Here is a 16,360-nt window from a genome sequence, read left to right as displayed (position 1 = left end):
GGCTTGAGTCACTGTGCCCAGCCGCAGGACTGGGCCTTTTAAAGAAATATTTAGGGCCGGGAGCGGTGGCTCACGCCTGTAATCCCAACACTTTGGGAGACCGAGGCAGGTGGATCATGAGGTCAAGAGATCGAAACCATCCTGGCCAACACGGTAAAACCCTGTCTCTACTAAAATACAAAAATTAGCTGGGTGTAGTGGCGGGCACCTGTAATCCCAGCTACTTGGGAGGCTGAAGCAGGAGAATCGCTTGAACCCTGGAGGCAGAGGTTGCAGTGAGCTGAGATCATGCCAGCATTCTAGCCTGGCGAAAGAGCGAGACTCCGTCTAAAAAAAGAAAGAAAGAAATATTTAGGTTGGCGCAAAAGTAATTGCAGTTTTGGCCATTAGTTTTCATGGCAAAACCATAATTACTTTTGCAGTAACCTATAGCACTACCAGCACAAGGCATTTGAATACTCTGGGAAGAGCATGGACTTGGGCGTCACAGAGGCCTGATTTCAAATCCAGACTCTACTATGTGGCCGTGGAAGGGTTACTCCCTGGCACTGGGCCTTGGCTGCCTGGTCTGAGCCATGTGGACATGTGATGGGGGGACCTGAAGCTGGCAGAGCTCACCACCTGCTAAGACGTCAAACACATGTGGCCACTGAGCCCTAGGAATGTCAGGACTGAAAGGTGCCATGAACATGTAAAATGCACTTCAGTGTTTCATGACTTAACACAACAAAGAATGGAACATGTCTCATTGGTAATTTTCTTTCTTTCTTTTTTCCAAGACGGAGTCTTGCTGTTGCCCAGGCTGGAGTGCAGTGACACGATCTCAGCATACTGCGGCCTCCTCCTCCCGGGTTCAAGCAATTCTCCTGCCTCAGCCTCCCAAGTAGCTGGGACTACAGGCACGTGCCACCACACCCGGCTAATTTTTGTATTTTTAGTGGAGATGGGGTTTTGCCACGTTGGCCAGGCTGGTCTCAAACTCCTGACCTTAGGTGATCTGCCTGCCTCGGCCCCCCGAAGTGCTGGGATTACAGGCATGAGCCACTGTGCCCGGCCTCATTAATAATTTTCATTACATGTTCAAATAATTTTTTTGATATCTTGGCTTAAATAAAATACATTATTAAAATTAATTTCAGGTTTTTTTTTTTCACATGGCTCCCAGGAGATGGAATATTCCATGCGTGCCTTGCAGTGTGGCTTGCAGTCTGTTTCTGTTGGACAGCGAGGCCCTAGACGGCCACTACTGGGGTCCCGTTGGAGAGGTGGCCATGTGGTGGGGTCCTCCCCTGTGCTCCTGCCCACCCCAGGCTGCCACACCATGCCAGGGCCCAGGAGGTGTCTGTTTGGGGGGCGAGAGGGTCTCTCCTGGCTGAACCCGGGCTGCTGAGTTACCCCAGACTAGCCCCTGCCCTCTCTGAGCCTTACCTTCTGCATGAGTAGGAAGAGCTGGTGGGCCAGAGTCAGGGTTTTCTGCTGTGGGCAGGGGGAAACCGAGTGGGGGTGAATTGGAGGCCTGGCCCTTCCCAAGGAGACCCCAGTGGAGCCTCCACCCAAGGGCGGCCCTCTCTGTCCTCCTCCCACTCATGAGACCACGCACATTGTCTCCCATGCCCCCGCCCACCGCACATGGTTCCCACCTCCCCTGTGTCTGGAAGGAGGCGGCATGCAGCGGCTGAGTCACACCGGCCGGGTCCGAGGGCTGGCTTCAGCCTTTCTTGCTCTGTGTTCTGCATTGAGCAAGATAGCTGAACTCTCTGGAGCCATTTCCCCACTGGAAGAGGGGAAGTGGAGGCACTCTCTGATTTCCGTGGCTCAGGCAGTGGCACCTGGAGAGGCCACAGCTGTGTCCCTCCACTGTCTTTTGACCAGCCAAGGTCACACTGGTGGTCATACCAGATCCACCCAGGGTCCTCACCCCTCTCCTCCTGTTTGCAAAGTCCCCTGGTGCCCTGGTGTTGGGCAGGAGGGACATGAATCCAGGCCGAATCCACCATCTTGGGCGAGGGACCGGCAACCCACTAGAATCACCTCTTATGCCCTTCCCGTGCAGGCTCCTCACGATCTCCTCGTGTTCCGCTCGAGGTGCCAAGTGGGTGTCAGGGAAGACTCCGAGGGCGAGACCTGGCCCAGGACTCTCAGGGCAGGGTCCCCCGAGCTCTGGACCCTTCTCCACCACTGCCCAGCTAAGGCTGTTTATTCATTCATTCAAAAAGCACTTACTGGCTGGGTGTGGTAGCTTATACCTTACCTGTAATCTCAGCACTTTGGGAGGCCAAGACAGGGAGATTGCTTGAGCCCAGGGGTTCAAGTCCAGCCTAGGCAAAAAGCAAGACCATGTCTCTACAAGAAATTCAAAAAACTAGTTGAGCATGGTGGCTCGCGCCTGTAGTTCCAGCTACTCAGGGGGCTGAGGTGAGACGATTGTTTGTGCCCCGGAGGTCAAGGCTGCCGCAAGCCTTGAATGCACACTGCACTCCAGCCTAGAAAACAGAGCAAGACCCTGTGTCCAAATAAAATGTATTTATTGAGCATCTGCTATGTGCCAGGCGCTGCTCTAGGAGCTGGGAGGGAAGGCTGACAGTAAACATACGTAAAATAGGCATATTAGCTGTGCTGTCCAACACAGTAGCCATTACCTGCAAGTGGCTATTAACATTTATGTTTAAATGAAGTAAAATTAAATAAAATGTAAAATTCAGGTCCTTAGTCACATGTCACGTGCTCAGCAGACACAGACGACTGCTGGCTACTGCACCAGCTCGGGTACAGAACACCCTCCTTACAGCAGAAAGTCCTGTTGGCCAGTGCTGATGGCGTTGGAGGGAAGGTGGTTCAAAGTGCTGGGTTTAAATGAGGTAGTCAGGGAAGGCCTCCCGAAGGAAGAAGGCTTTGAGCAGGATCCTGCGGCAGGGGAGGGAGGGAGCCATGGGAGGGATGGCTGTTCCAGGGGAGTCTGAGGAGAGGGTGTTCCAGGCAGAGGAATCGGCAGGTGCAAAGGTCTTGAGGTGGAATTTCAACTGGGATGCCCAGGTAAGGAGCTGAAAGGAGGCTGCTGTGGTAGGAATAGGAGCAGGGAGTCAGGCAGAGGCCAACACCGGAGGGGAATGGCCTCCCATGGAGGGCCCTGTCAGCCATCTGGAGTGCAGTGGTGCGTTCGAGGCTCGCTGCAGCCTTGACCTCCTGGGCACGAGCAATCCTCTTGGCTGGGCATGGTGGCTCATACCTGTAATCCCAGCACTTTGGGAGGCAGAGGCAGTGAGGACTGCTGCTGCTACAGTGGGTAGGAGGACGCCCTGGGAGAGTGGTGAGTAGAGCAGGGACAGGGACTGATTTATGTTTTGCCAAGGTGTGTCTGGCTGCTGTGTGAAAATAGCTTGTCGGGGAGGACGAGTGGAAGCGGGAGGCCACTGAGCTTTCCCCACTGTTGCAGGTGAGAGAGAACGGCAGCTTGGCCTGGGGAAGGCAGCAGAGGAGGGGAGAAGGAGCCAGATTCTGGAGGTGTTGGGAGGCAGGACCCACAGAGTTCCTTGAAGATTGACTGTGGGAGGGCAGAGAGGAGGGAGGGAGCCCAGGGTGACTAGTTTCTGGGTTGCTCCCCTGGAAGGATGGGGTGGCCCTCACAGTGATGTGGGGGAGGGACCTTCCCTCTAGGCACCCACATTGACTCTTCCTTATTGGGGATAAGAAGGGTCACAGCTTTGAGGCGGGCTGCGTGTGATGGCGCCCCACACCACCCCTCGCACATGTTCAGGAACCCAGACATTTATTCCTATTAACCAACCAGGCCTTGTTTACAGAACAGCGGCTGGGACTTCCAAGCCTCAGCAAGTGGGGAACCTCCATGAGCTGCTTTCTGAACCCTTGACCTTGAGGATTAGGGGCATCTCAAATTTGCTCTCAGCCCAGAAACCCACTGCTCAAGTAGAGCTGCACGAGGAGAAACGGCAGAAGCTTGCAGATGGAGTCCTTTGTCAATTCACATCACCTTCAGTATCCTGGGGACAGGGGGAGGAGAGAGGTGGCCCCAGAGCAGGGGCCTGAATCTAGGATTTCACCTCCTAGCCCTGGACTCCCTCTTCCTCCTGCCCTAAGCGGAGCTGGGGTGGTGAGGACTCCAGGGGCTGGGAATCTGCCCCTCTGGGCCAGGGGACCCTGTTAGGCTGCAGCACCAGGAGGGACAGGGTGGGGGCTGGGGGATTGACAGCCACAAGGTTCCTGGGTGACCTGCACGTTGCCAGGCGTCTTTCCAGGGCGAGATAATCTCTCCTGAGAAGAGGAAAGAATTCTAATTACATCTCAGGACAATATTTGTTTGGGGAGACAGGAGACAGAGCATATGGTGGGGAGGGGCGCTGGGCCACATGAAGTGGGGATGTGTTTTCTCATTTACCTGGTGGGATGGAGGATGGCGGATGGAGCAGGGCTCCTGCTGGGCCAGGGAAGCCGTCTGCCCTGGGCTGTGGTGGAGAGCTGGGCCCTGCACGGGGCAGGAGGCAGGAGTGGCTCCCACCTCACCCTGGGTGCCCTGAGAGGGTGGAGAATTCTGCACCCATTCTATCCACTGAGCAGCCACTCTGCACCAGCAACTGCCAGCTGCAGGAGCTGTATGTCCCTGTCCTCCTGGAGCTGCCACAGGCACCAGGGCAAGGCAGGAGGTGGGGGACCTTCTTGGGATCCTCAAGGAGGACCTTTCTGGGGGTGATATTTGAGCTGAGCTTTGCCAGATCTGAAGGAGCCAGCCGGGCAAAGAGGGGCGGAGGGAAGGGCATTCCAGAAGGAGAACAGCCAGAGCAAGAGTGAGGCTGGAAAGGGAGGTGTGTCCACAGGACAGGGAGGAAGCCAGGGGAACGGGTGCCGATCCCCATACCTGGGGCCCCAGGGGAGGGTTCTAAGCAGCGGAGAGGCCAAATCTGATTTGGTTTTGCAAAGATGGCGCTGGCTGCTGTACTTGGACACTGGAGTAACTCAGGAGGGGAACCGAGCTGGGTGATGACTGGAAGAACCTGGAAGAGCTGATGAAAGTGGCAGCTCCTCCCGGGCCTTCTTGCCGTCCACATCCAGCCCAGGCCTTCTCTGATCCCTGGCATGCTCTCCCACGGTGCCCAGCTGCTGGTGTGGCCTCCAGGGCCGACACCTACTCCCTCATCCCCATCTCACGTTGGCTGCTGCACACACCCTTGGCCCGCCTTGCTGAGCTTCTCGGGTGCCCACCTGAAGCCAGACCACTCCCACCAGCGGGCTTGTGGGTACCCCCACCCCCTCCACCCATCCCTCACTGTGCTGCTCCTACATTCTCCACCTCCCTTACCATCAGCTCTGTGGTTTCCTGAGCCCCGCCACTCTTCCCCCTGTTTCTTGCACAGCCCTGTTCACAGAGACACCCCATGACATGACAGCACGGACGGGCGAGGATGTGGAGATGGCCTGCTCCTTCCGCGGCAGCGGCTCCCCGTCCTACTCGCTGGAGATCCAGTGGTGGTACGTGCGGAGCCACCGGGACTGGACCGACAAGCAGGCCTGGGCCTCGAACCAGGTAATGCCCCTGGGGAGATGCCAAGCAGGGCTGGGGAAGTCCTGGTCCCTGGGGTAGGGGTATCTCTCTGCCCCTCTTCTCCTCTGAGGGATGTGGGCTCCAGCGCTGTTCTCCACACCACACAGCTGTCTCCCTCCCTTCTTCCTCCTGGGGTGGGGGTTTTAGGTGATCATGGAGGCTTATCTGGGGGAACGGGCAGGAGGCAGAGCTAGGCTGAACACTTGAAATGGCCACAGCAAGAAGGGGCTTCCAGAGCACAGAGCGCCTCCCTTCAGGGTACAGGTGAGGAAACTGAGGCCAGAGGGACAAGCTGGCTTCAGGTTATGGAGCAAGCTAGGTCTTGTGACTCGCTTCCCACCACTTCTCCAGGCCACACCGGCAGCCTTTTTGTAAAGAGCTCTGCAAATGCTGAGTTCATTCACAGGCACACACGCAGGTGTGCACCAGGCTCCCAGCACACCCTTGGCTGCACATGTGCTCGCCCCTCTACACGTGCATGCTCGTGTGTACACACCTGTAGAGCAGATGCTGTGGGGGCTCTGCCCCATGCCCGGTGTGCAGCATGCCTGGGACCAGCCCACTGCCAACTGCCAGCTCCTCTGGCTCTGCTTGAGGGTTTTCTCTGGACACCAGAGCCTGCCAGCCAGCGAGGCAAGCAGGAGGAGCAGGGGACTCAATAGGCAGAAGCAGCCCCCACCAGTGACCTGCAAAGTTGGAGGATGAATGCCCCAGTTCCCTCGCCCTCAGCTGGGATGACAGAAGCATGTTCTTCACTGTCTCCCCGAGTGCCCAGTGGGATGAAGCTCCAATTGCCTACAATGGTAACTAACCGACAACATACCTCCCATTATTAACTTTCTTCCCCTTTTGGATTCACTCACCTTCTCCCCTTACTTGTGCTTCCTGGGATCACCCCCCAAATAAACTACTTGACCTTTGTCTCAAGGTCAGCTCTTGGAGGAACTCCATCTGAATCATCTGCATCCTTACACATGTGTATACACTAATGAACACGCAAACACATAGAGATCTGCCCACCCATTCATATACGACCACATGTATCTGCACACATTCACAAACACGCATTGGCTCGCTCATACACTCCCCATGTTCATGAAAGAGTGTCTCACATGTGCCCAAAGGCATAGCAAACTCTGTGTTGCTCCTGGAGGTGTCAGCTCCCCAACACTTCCAGCCCTGCCACATGCAAGCTTAGAGGACTCCAGTGGCCAGAGAAAGCCCTTAGGCAAACCGTTGCAGGTGTCTGCAGTTGGAAGCCTCCAGGGTCAGCTTGCAAAGGTGGGGAATGTGGGTAGGGTTCCCACAGCATCTGCACACACGTTCACATGGGTGGCACACCTGAAAGTACAAACACACTCTCAGATAGAGTGATCAAGAGTACAAACACGCTCCTAGCAACGTACCAAGCCGACGCTTAGATTTCTGCCTGTTCACACTCCCTCCAGTGTATACCAAAGTACCCTTGTGTGTCTAAATGCACAAATGTGGTCATTTTCTACATACCTCCATTATCTTCTTTTGCTCTGACATCCCCTCTGTCCCCTGAGTGGATCCAGAAAGCTGAAGGACCCCAACTCCAGACTCCATGGCCCCCGAGCCTCATCTGCTGTCATGAGAATCTTAGCTGTTGTCTGTATCCCTATAATGTGTCTCCCCACACTGCCACCCCACCCCCATCCTGTGCTAACACCTTGTCTCTGCTCTCTCCACCCCTCCCCGCTCCCAACAGCTAAAAGCATCTCAGCAGGAAGACGCAGGGAAGGAGGCAACCAAAATAAGTGTGAGTTTTGATAATGACTTCTCGAAAGGGCTCTAATGGAGGGCACAGCTGTGACTTAAAAAAAAATTGGGGTCCAGTTCAGCAGGGAGCTTGGGCAAGAAGATGGAAGAGAAGAAAAAGAGAAGGGAAAAAAAAATGGCCCTGCTCTGTTTTTTAAAAGCCAGAGATTTTTCAAGTTCGTTCAATGATAGGCACAAAAAATGACAGGGGAGAGAAGATGCATTTTCTCCTGTCGGGGCCAAGGCTGTGTGCGTCCTGGTGCCTTCAGGCTTGTCTCAGCAGCATTTTTTATTTGGGGAACCAACGAGGTCTAATGAGCCTGAGCCAGCTTTTTTTGGCCTATCATTACTGAGTGTTACGCCATCTCGGGGTCACTCGGTGATCTGGCCCTGGGGACGGGGTGGGGGCACTCTAGCCAAAGGATTTCAGGAGTGGGCAGGCCTTCTTATTTATTGACTCATTTGTTAGTAGCCACCCTCTATAAGAAGGGCCAAGCATTCACCCATTTTGCAGGTGGGGCAGCTGAGGCTCAGGAGGTCAAGGACTTGCCTGAGTCACGCCAAGGGTGACTGGTGTTGCTGAGCTACCTGGCTTCAGGGCTCAAGCTCTTTGTCACCGGCTGCAGGCCAGTGCAGCTGGGGCCCAGGGAGTTCAGGGGGTGACAACTTTTGTGAAGGAGGGGGCACCCAAAGCCAGTCCTGGGAGAGGCAGACAGGAGGGAGAAAGGAGGTGAACGGGGGAGAGAACACAGAGTGGAGGGGACCCGCCCGGGGACACATGTGGCCATGCAATGAGGCAAGATTTGTGCATGGGGTGTGAGGTCAGCCTGGTAGGAGGCTAGACATCTGCCAGCACCACACTCAGAAAAGGCAGGTGCCCGTGGGGTATGAATGCTTGTGTGTGCGGCATGCGCATGGTGGGGAAGCCTTTCGAAATTCACCCTTTTTTGCTTGATTCTTCCACAACTTTTCAAGGACTTGTAGGGGAGCTCAGGTCCCCAAGTCCAATTCAACAGGGATCAACAGAGGAGCCGCACCCCCAAACCGAGGTCACCATGTGGAGACTGGGCACAGGGATCATTGGGGTGCCATGTCGGGCATCAGAGGTGGCATCATGGAGGCAGAGAGGCCAGGCAGGAGGCTCCTGCAACGCCTTCACCCCCACCCTCTGCCAAGGGCGCATCCATATCGAATGCCCCGTTTCTGGCCCAAATACCCATCCGTTAAGCCCAGGCAGGTAGATCTGTGTGCATATTAATACCCTGTTCATCACAGCCCTTTCTCCTATAATTTTGCTTGGGGTTTAAGGAGCAGCTCTGGCAAAGGAGAGAATAATCTAATTGACTTAGAGGATTAGAATTCCAGGCTGCTGGGTCCCACATGAGGGGAATGCGACGACGTTAATTAGTTAAATAAAATAAATGTGCTCAGCATGAATGTGCAATTACCCCTACCCACCCCCCTCCAGCCCCCGCAATGCCTGCACCAGCTGGGGCTCCGAGGGTCTGGTTAGGAAGCACACAAACAGGCATGGGCCAAGCTCCTTGTGCAGACAGCGCCATGGGAACAACCATTCCTAATACGCAGGTACTCTCCCTGGATCCCTGCAGTCTGAGGAGGCAGCCCAAACTTTCCTCCGTGGCCTTCAGAACTCTGCACGATTGCTCTGCCCACCCTCCAGCCTCACCTCCTCTTGCCTGACCTCACTCCCCTTCCCCTCCCGACCCTGGCAGCCTTTCCACCTTCCCATTCCTTCCCACCTCTCGGCCTTTGCACAGGCTGGTCCCCCTGCCTGCAAAGCTGTTTCTCTCTTCCCACAGAGCTCAGCTCGGGGAAGCGTCCCTTGAACTTGTGACCCAGCTGGCGCCCCTCCTATTTCCCTGCTGGCTGTATTTCTGGTTGTCATTATCCACTTGTGTGAGTTTTGGCTTCATGACTGTCTCTCCCAGAGATGGGGGGCACTGGGACTGAGCCTACTTGACTCACTGTTGCATTTCCAGAGTCTAGCACAGAGCCTGGTATGGTGTAGTAGGTACCCAATAAATATTTGTTGAATAACTATCACACACACAGACATACGCCCAAGCCAATGTGTGTGTGAACCATACACATATTTATTTTATTTTATTTTATTTTTTGAGATGGAATTTCACTTTTGTCACCCAGGCTGGAGTGCAGTGGCGCGATGTCGGCTCACTGCAACCTCCACCTCCTGAGTTCGAGAAATTCTTCTGCTTCAGCTTCCCCAGTAGCTGGGACCACAGGAGCATGCTGCCATGCCTGACTTTTTTTTTTTTTTTTTTTTGTATTTTTAGTAGAGACGGGGTTTCACCATGTTGACCAGGCTGGTCTCGAACTCCTGACCTCGGGTGATCCTCCTGCCTCAGCATCCCAAAGTGTTGGGATTACAGGCAGGAGGCACCGTGCCTGGCCAGATGTTTGTACGTGGACTTGCCACCACAGTGTGGATCCCATGTCTGTTCACATATGCATACCGGTGACATGACGTGAACCAGTGAAAGAGCTCCTGGCGGGGGGCCGGGAAGCCCAGACCCTGTGTCTATAGGGAACAGCTGAGCCAGGCAGGGACCTAGGCCCCATATTCCCGTGACTTCTAAAAATCCCGATTTTAGTGGAGTATCTCCTGAGTTTTAACTATTGGGACCTAATTAGATCTTTTGAAAAACACTGTCTAAGCTAAAGAGTGCAGTCTACAGGCTGGTGGAATCCCAGAATCTCATAGGGAGATCATTTACATGGGAGGACAGGCATCTGTGATCAAATAATAATGGTCTAAGGTTGAGGGTAAGAAAATGCTGTCAGCTTCGAGGGGCTTGGTGGGGGGAGGGCTTCGTGAACCTGCCAGGGTGGCCCTGTTGGCCTTGTGAAGATTCAGACTGTGAGAGTCGGCTGTGCTGACTGCCAGGCGGGGACTGTGAGGACACAGTGGGGCCAGCACTTAGCGTCCCAGGAGCTGAGTCCTGGTTCCAGCTCTGCCACCTCCTCGATTCTCACTTTTCCTCAGTTAGCTGTTGTTGAAGGCACATATGAAACACTTTGGAAACTGTAAAGTGCCATGGTTTAGGCTATGTGAATGACAGTGGTTCCTTCGGTGGAAACTCGTTAACGTGAATTTGTGACTCATAAAACTCTTATTCCTAGCAAGACAGCAGGACGTGGGCAAGGGAATAAAAAAAAAAAAATCAGATGCTGGACTGAGTGCACACCTGTAATCCCAGCACTTTGGGAAGCCAAGGTGGGCGGGTCATCTGAGGTCAGGAGTTGGAGACCAGCCTGGCCAACACGGTGAAACCCCGTCTCTACTAAATATATAAAAATTAGCCAGGTGTGGTGGTGCGCACTTGCAGTCCCAGATACTTGGGAGACTGAGGTGGGAGAATCGCTTGAACCCAGGAGGCGGAGGCTTCAGTGAGCCGAGATCGCACCCCTGCTCCCGTAAGGACATCATTTATGTGGGAGGACAGGCATCTGTGAGAAAATAATAATGATAATAATAATATAGCAGCTAGCATTTATTGAGTGCTTACCATATGTTAGGAGCCATAACAAGCACTTTACATGAATTATCTCATTTAACTTGGGCCCAGGGAAGGGCCCTGGCTTAAAAATGTCTCCCTTAGTAGCTTGCATCTGCTAAGGATTCCACCATTAGGTGGAATCATTTCTGTGGCTCAGGCAAACATTTCTGCTTATTGGCTATTTTCAAGTTCCGGAAGTTTTTCTTTCGATCTAACTGAAGTCCTTTGTGCTAGAATTGAGGTTAATTTTCCGCTTAACCAGTTTTGCAAGCAGAGGTCGTCCACAACTTCCTAATTTTAAGACGAGGTGAAATTCTCCACACATACCCTCCTTCCTGGGGGACTTCATCACTGCAAATGGCTGGTGGTTGGAAGCTGAGTTAAACAAAGATGACTCTGGAAAGACCACGGGCTCACACACACACCCTCCCTGCCCTCAGGGTGCTCCCAGTCCAGTGTGGGAGATGGGTGTTAATCCAGTAATCATGCATGATAAAAAAAATAGAATTACAACTGTGACCAAAATGAGGAGAGCTGCTATAACGGGGGATCTGATCTAGCCTGGGGGGGCCAGGAGGGCTTCCTGGAGGAGGTGATGTTTGAGGTGAGCACTGAGGTGTGGAGGATTTGACAAGGAGTGGGGAACTTGGCTGGGTGTGGGCGCTGGAGGAATTGCTAGTGGCCAATGAGGCTGAGGGGCAGGCCGGGAGGAGACCTCAAAGGGCCTTGTCAGCCACCGTGGGGGCCATCGAAGAGTTTAGGTTGGGGGCATTTTGAAAAAATTGGTCTGGCTGTCATGGAAGAAGAGGCTGGAAGGTTGTGTAGACCTGGGAGGAGGCTGGGGTGATGGCTCAGATGGGAGAAGCCCTGGACCTTGCTTTCGCCAGTGCTGGGGGATGTGGATTCTGGAGAGAAGGGGAAGGGGTCCGATGGTGTTTAGAGGAGGTCAGTGGGCTCAGGGGTGGAGTGTGCAGAGCGTGGAAAGAAAACAGAAACGGCCATTGCAGAGTTTGGCTACAGTAGTAAGACCTTCTGGGGCCCAGGTATGGGGAGACCCTGAGTTGGGTTCTGTACATGCTGAGGGGCCAGTGAAGTGCCGGGTGGACCTGATAGAGGTTGATTACAGGGCCCAGCCTGGGGCAGGAGCCATCTGACCCCTATTCCTCACCGCAGCACCTTCCCTGGGGCCTCCCCCTCTTCCCAGGAGGCCACGTGAAGGCAAGGGTTGGCATCACAAGTACAAATCCATTCTTCTGGCATGGCTGGAAGAAGATCCCAGCCTGCCCGGTGTGAGCTGGCCTCGGGGTATCCCTGCAGTGCCCGGAAAAGCCTGGGCCGTGGGGCGAGCAGGGAGGAGGCTGAACTTGGCCCTGGTCAGGGTTCGGCCTTGTCTCTTTCAGCGTAATTAGGTGCTTAATTGCACAGCTCAGGCCTGTCGATGCCTGTGTGGAGGTGATTATGATTTACAGCTGAGTCGCCATGCGGGGGTCTCCTTTCTTCGTGGGCTCTCCAGTCGCCCGGAGGGCTGGGCTGAAGGGCTTTCTGCATAGTGTGCGGTGGATGAAATCCAACACGCTGCTCCTGGAATGGGATATTGGGCCCCCTCCTGTGGGAGAGGCCTCTGATGAGGTTTGGGGCTGGGTTTCCCCAAGACATGGAGGGTGAGGGGCCTCGGAAAGACATGGAGGGTGAGGGGCCTCGGAAAGACATGAGAAGACTGACCTATAGTTTACTGTTCAGAAGGCTCCCAGAGGGGTGGGTAGGGTGTGGACTCTGTCACCAGCTGGGTGGCCTTGAGAAAATCACTTCAGCTCTCTGAGTCTCAGTGTCTTCACCTGCATCACAGGGTTATTGTGAGGTTTAAATAAGATTGATGAAGCTTGGCTGGGCGCGGTGGCTCACATCTAGAATCCCAGCACTTTGGGAGGCCAAGGCAGGGAGGATTGCTGGAGCCCAGGAGTTCGAGACCAGCCTTGGCAATATAGTGAGACCCCTGTCTCCACAAAAAGGTACAAAAATTGGCCAGGAGTGGTGGTGCGCACTTGTGGCCCCAGCTACTCAGGAGGTCGGCGGGGTGCTGAAGCGGGAGGATTGCTTGAGGCCAGGAGGTTGAGGCTGCAGTGAGCCATGGTCACGCCACTGCACTCCAGCCTAAGGTGACAGAACAAGACCCTGTCTCAAGAAAAAAAAAAAAAAAGAAAGATTGGTGAAACTTATCACATCATCTCACAGTGATCAGGTGCTGCATAAACATTAGCCACTGGCACTACTGTTGCTGTTATTATTTTTGTTGAAAATATGGTATTTGCCTTCTCCAGATTGTGCTTAGAGGTGTGGACCACAGGGACTGGGAGGGAGAGGTGTCTGACGTGTGTCCTCACCCTTCGTCCTGTTGGAAGTTCACTCGCTGAGTTGCTTGGTTGTGGGTTAGGGGTCTAGGTTCTCCGTTAGACTGTCAGCTCATGCCAGCATTACCAGGATCTGGCTGGCTCATTGTGGTAGGCACTTGCTAAATGCTTGTTGAATGAATGGACAAATTTAGCCCAAGAAAACCAAGGCCAGAGTGCTGGTGACTTGTCAGGGTCAGCGCCTGGCCTCCCATCACTCCCTGCAGTGCTCCCTGCCCTCCTCCTCTCTGAGAGAGGAAGAGCTCGTGCTTCTGAAGGCCACATCTGTCTGTTGGCAGAGGGGGTGACAGGGAGGAGGGAGCTGGCTGCCTGGGGAGCCGCCCAGGCCTTCGTGGCCCCATCTGGGGGATGGGAGAGGGTGGGCTGAGGGCTGGGCCTCGCTTGGTGCTCCCTCCCTAGGAGCGAGTGCTCCCAGCGCTTTGCATTATTACTCCATTAGCGCCTTGTAGGGTTGACAAATGAAGGATAATTAATATCCGTGAGGGAAGCAGATGTTGAGGTAATTCGTTCCTGCTGCGCATTTGCAGCAGCATCTCCTAACTCGCCGGAGAGAGCACGCAGGACCGCAGGGCGGAGGTGATGGAGTCAGAGGGACAGGGTGGGCTCCAGCAGGGCCTGGCACTAGGGAGGGGGTGCCCCCACATCCAGAGGGGCACCTGGGAGGGTTTCCCACTGCTTGCCATGGGGAAGTCCTGCCTGGGTCCCACCTCCGTGCCTCTGCTGAAGGCTTTCCCTCCATATAGGGGATGATGGGCAGCCGGAAAGGCTCAGCATGAGGGAGGAAGGCCAGGCTCCCCGCTGCTGGACACTCTCCTCTTCCCTGTGGCCCTGCCAGCACTGGTGGCCCTCCGTGAGCCTGTCACACTACTGGGAGGGTGAGAGCGCATGGAGCCTGTTCCCAGTTCCGCCACTCACTGACTCCGTGCCTCTGGGCGAGTCACTTCTTTTGGAGCCTCAGTTTCACTATCTGCAAAGTGGGTATCATTATGCGTATTCACACTGCCATAAAGAACTACCGGAGACTGGGTAATTCACAAAGAAAAAGAGGTTACATTGACTCAACGTTCTGCATGGCTGGGGAGGCCTCAGAAAACTTACAACAATGGCATAAGGCTAAAGGGAAGCAAGGCATGTCTTATGTGGTGGCAGGAGAAGAGGAAACGAAGGGGAAACTGCTACTTTTAAACCATCAGATCTTGTGAGAACTCACTCACTATCATGAGAACAGCATGGAGAAAACTGTCCCTGTGATCCAGTCACCTCCTACTAGGCCCCACCCTCAACACGTGGGGATTACAATTCGAGATGAGATTTGGATGGGGACACAGAGCCAAACCATATCATCGTGTGCATGTGGCTTAAAATTAGAAAGCATGACATCTGAGTACCACTTCAGTGGGAGAAAGAAGGTCATGGGGTGGGTCCGTTCATTGCAAAAATGTTGATGATTATTTATGGAGTGCTGGGCTCTGTGATAACCACTCACATGGACAAAATAAACACTGTCCCTGCTCTCATGGCGGGTATGGTTTAGCCAGGGAGAGAACCCAAAATCAAGTCAACAGACAAATACACAATTCAAACTGAGAAGACTGCTATGCAGGAAATAGGAGGGAGTGGGGACAGGGGTCAATTTCTTGGAGGAGGTGACATTTAGGATGAATGGGAACCAAGCAGGTGAAGAGGAACAGGGAACCCCACCCAGGCAGAGGGCCCAGCACATGCAAAGGCCGCGAGGTCAGCCAGAGTTTCCCACTGGGGAGGGTGATGAAAGAGGCCTCCCCAGGGCAGATCGGTGAGATGATTAGAAGTCACACGTGTGAGTGCCCAGCCCAGGCTCAGAGACATCTGCAGGCTGCATGCAGAGGCCGTGCTTTCTCATCCCGGCCCCCTCACCGTAGGGGTGACCAGCGGGGGCATCCCACCTGGAGCCAGAAGCTGGGCTTCCCTCTCTAGGAGCTGGGGCTTGGCGGCAACAAGCCAGTTCGTTGTCCTTCCAGAAGAGAGAGACCAGTAGGCCACAGGTCTGAGGCCCACTCACCTGAGCCTACAAAGCCGTCTGGGAAGGGGATCAGCGACTGGCAGCTGAGAACTGACCTCCACTGTTCTGTCCAGGCAGGAGAGGGACTGCAGGTGGGTTTTTTTGTTTTGTTTTGTTTTGTTTTGTTTTCTCTAAGAAGAAGGGGCCAGGGAAGGAGAGAAGCCCCCTCCCACCACCATTACCCCTCTCCATAGGCCCAACTCCTTCTTCTTCTTTTTTAAAAAAAATTTAAAAATCTTTTTATTTTGAGTCATAGGCTCAGGAAAAGTTTCAAAAATAGGTCATTAAGTCCCCTGTACCTGTCAGCCAGCTTCCCCAGTGGTGTATCTTATATAACTGTCCGTCTGCTTTTTCTTTTTTAATTGAAAAAACACCCACGGCTACTTTATATTTAGGGCAGATTTATTCATAAGAGCTTTAATCTGGAAATCACACAAATGTCCATTGATGGGTGATCACATAAACCAGTTGTGCAGTATGCATGTGATGGAATACTACACGGCAATGAAAAAGAACAAATGGATGGCCGGCATGGTGGCTCACACCTATAATCCTGGCACTTCGGGAAGCTGAGGTGGGTTGCTCAATTGAGGCCAGGAGTTCGGGACCAGCCTGGCCAACATGGTGAAACCCCATCTCTACTAAAAATACAAAAATTAGCTGGACATGGTGGCGGGTGCCTGTAATTCCAGCTACTGGGTAGGCTGAGGCATGACACCTGCTTGAACTGGGAGGTAGAGGTTGCAGTGAGCTGAGATCACGCCACTGCACTCCAGGCTTGGCAACGGAGACTCTGTCTCAAACAAACCAACAAATAGATGCAGGCAGCAACATGGAGACATCTCACTGATAACAGGGTGTGTTGAAAAAGCCAGGCACAGGAAAGAAGCCACACATACAAGAGTTCCAAAGCAGAAAAAAACTATCTATGGTGACAGAAGTCAGTCAGAAAGCGGGGGACCCCAGCGGGGGAAGTATTGCTGAGTGAAGGGTGTGCTCTAGGGGGTCACGAATGTCCCATGCTTTGCTCTGGATG

The 16,360-nt window shown here is 53.9% G+C and overlaps 1 protein-coding gene across 1 annotated transcript in view; it reads left to right on the top strand.

Moving 5' to 3' along the window:
- VSTM2L (V-set and transmembrane domain containing 2 like) overlaps positions 1 to 16,360 on the top strand; it is a 381,776-nt gene that overhangs the window by 363,879 nt on the left and 1,537 nt on the right. The window contains exons 3-4 of the mRNA XM_050807401.1: positions 5,367 to 5,536; positions 7,287 to 7,337. Coding sequence (XP_050663358.1) covers positions 5,367 to 5,536; positions 7,287 to 7,337 — 221 coding nt within the window. The remainder of the gene's footprint in view (positions 1 to 5,366; positions 5,537 to 7,286; positions 7,338 to 16,360) is intronic.

This window comes from Macaca thibetana, chromosome 10, assembly GCF_024542745.1.
Source record: "Macaca thibetana thibetana isolate TM-01 chromosome 10, ASM2454274v1, whole genome shotgun sequence".
NCBI classification, from domain to species: domain Eukaryota; kingdom Metazoa; phylum Chordata; class Mammalia; order Primates; family Cercopithecidae; genus Macaca; species Macaca thibetana.
The sequence above is the reverse complement of the archived record's forward strand: the minus strand, read 5'-3'. Positions and strand labels throughout refer to the sequence as shown.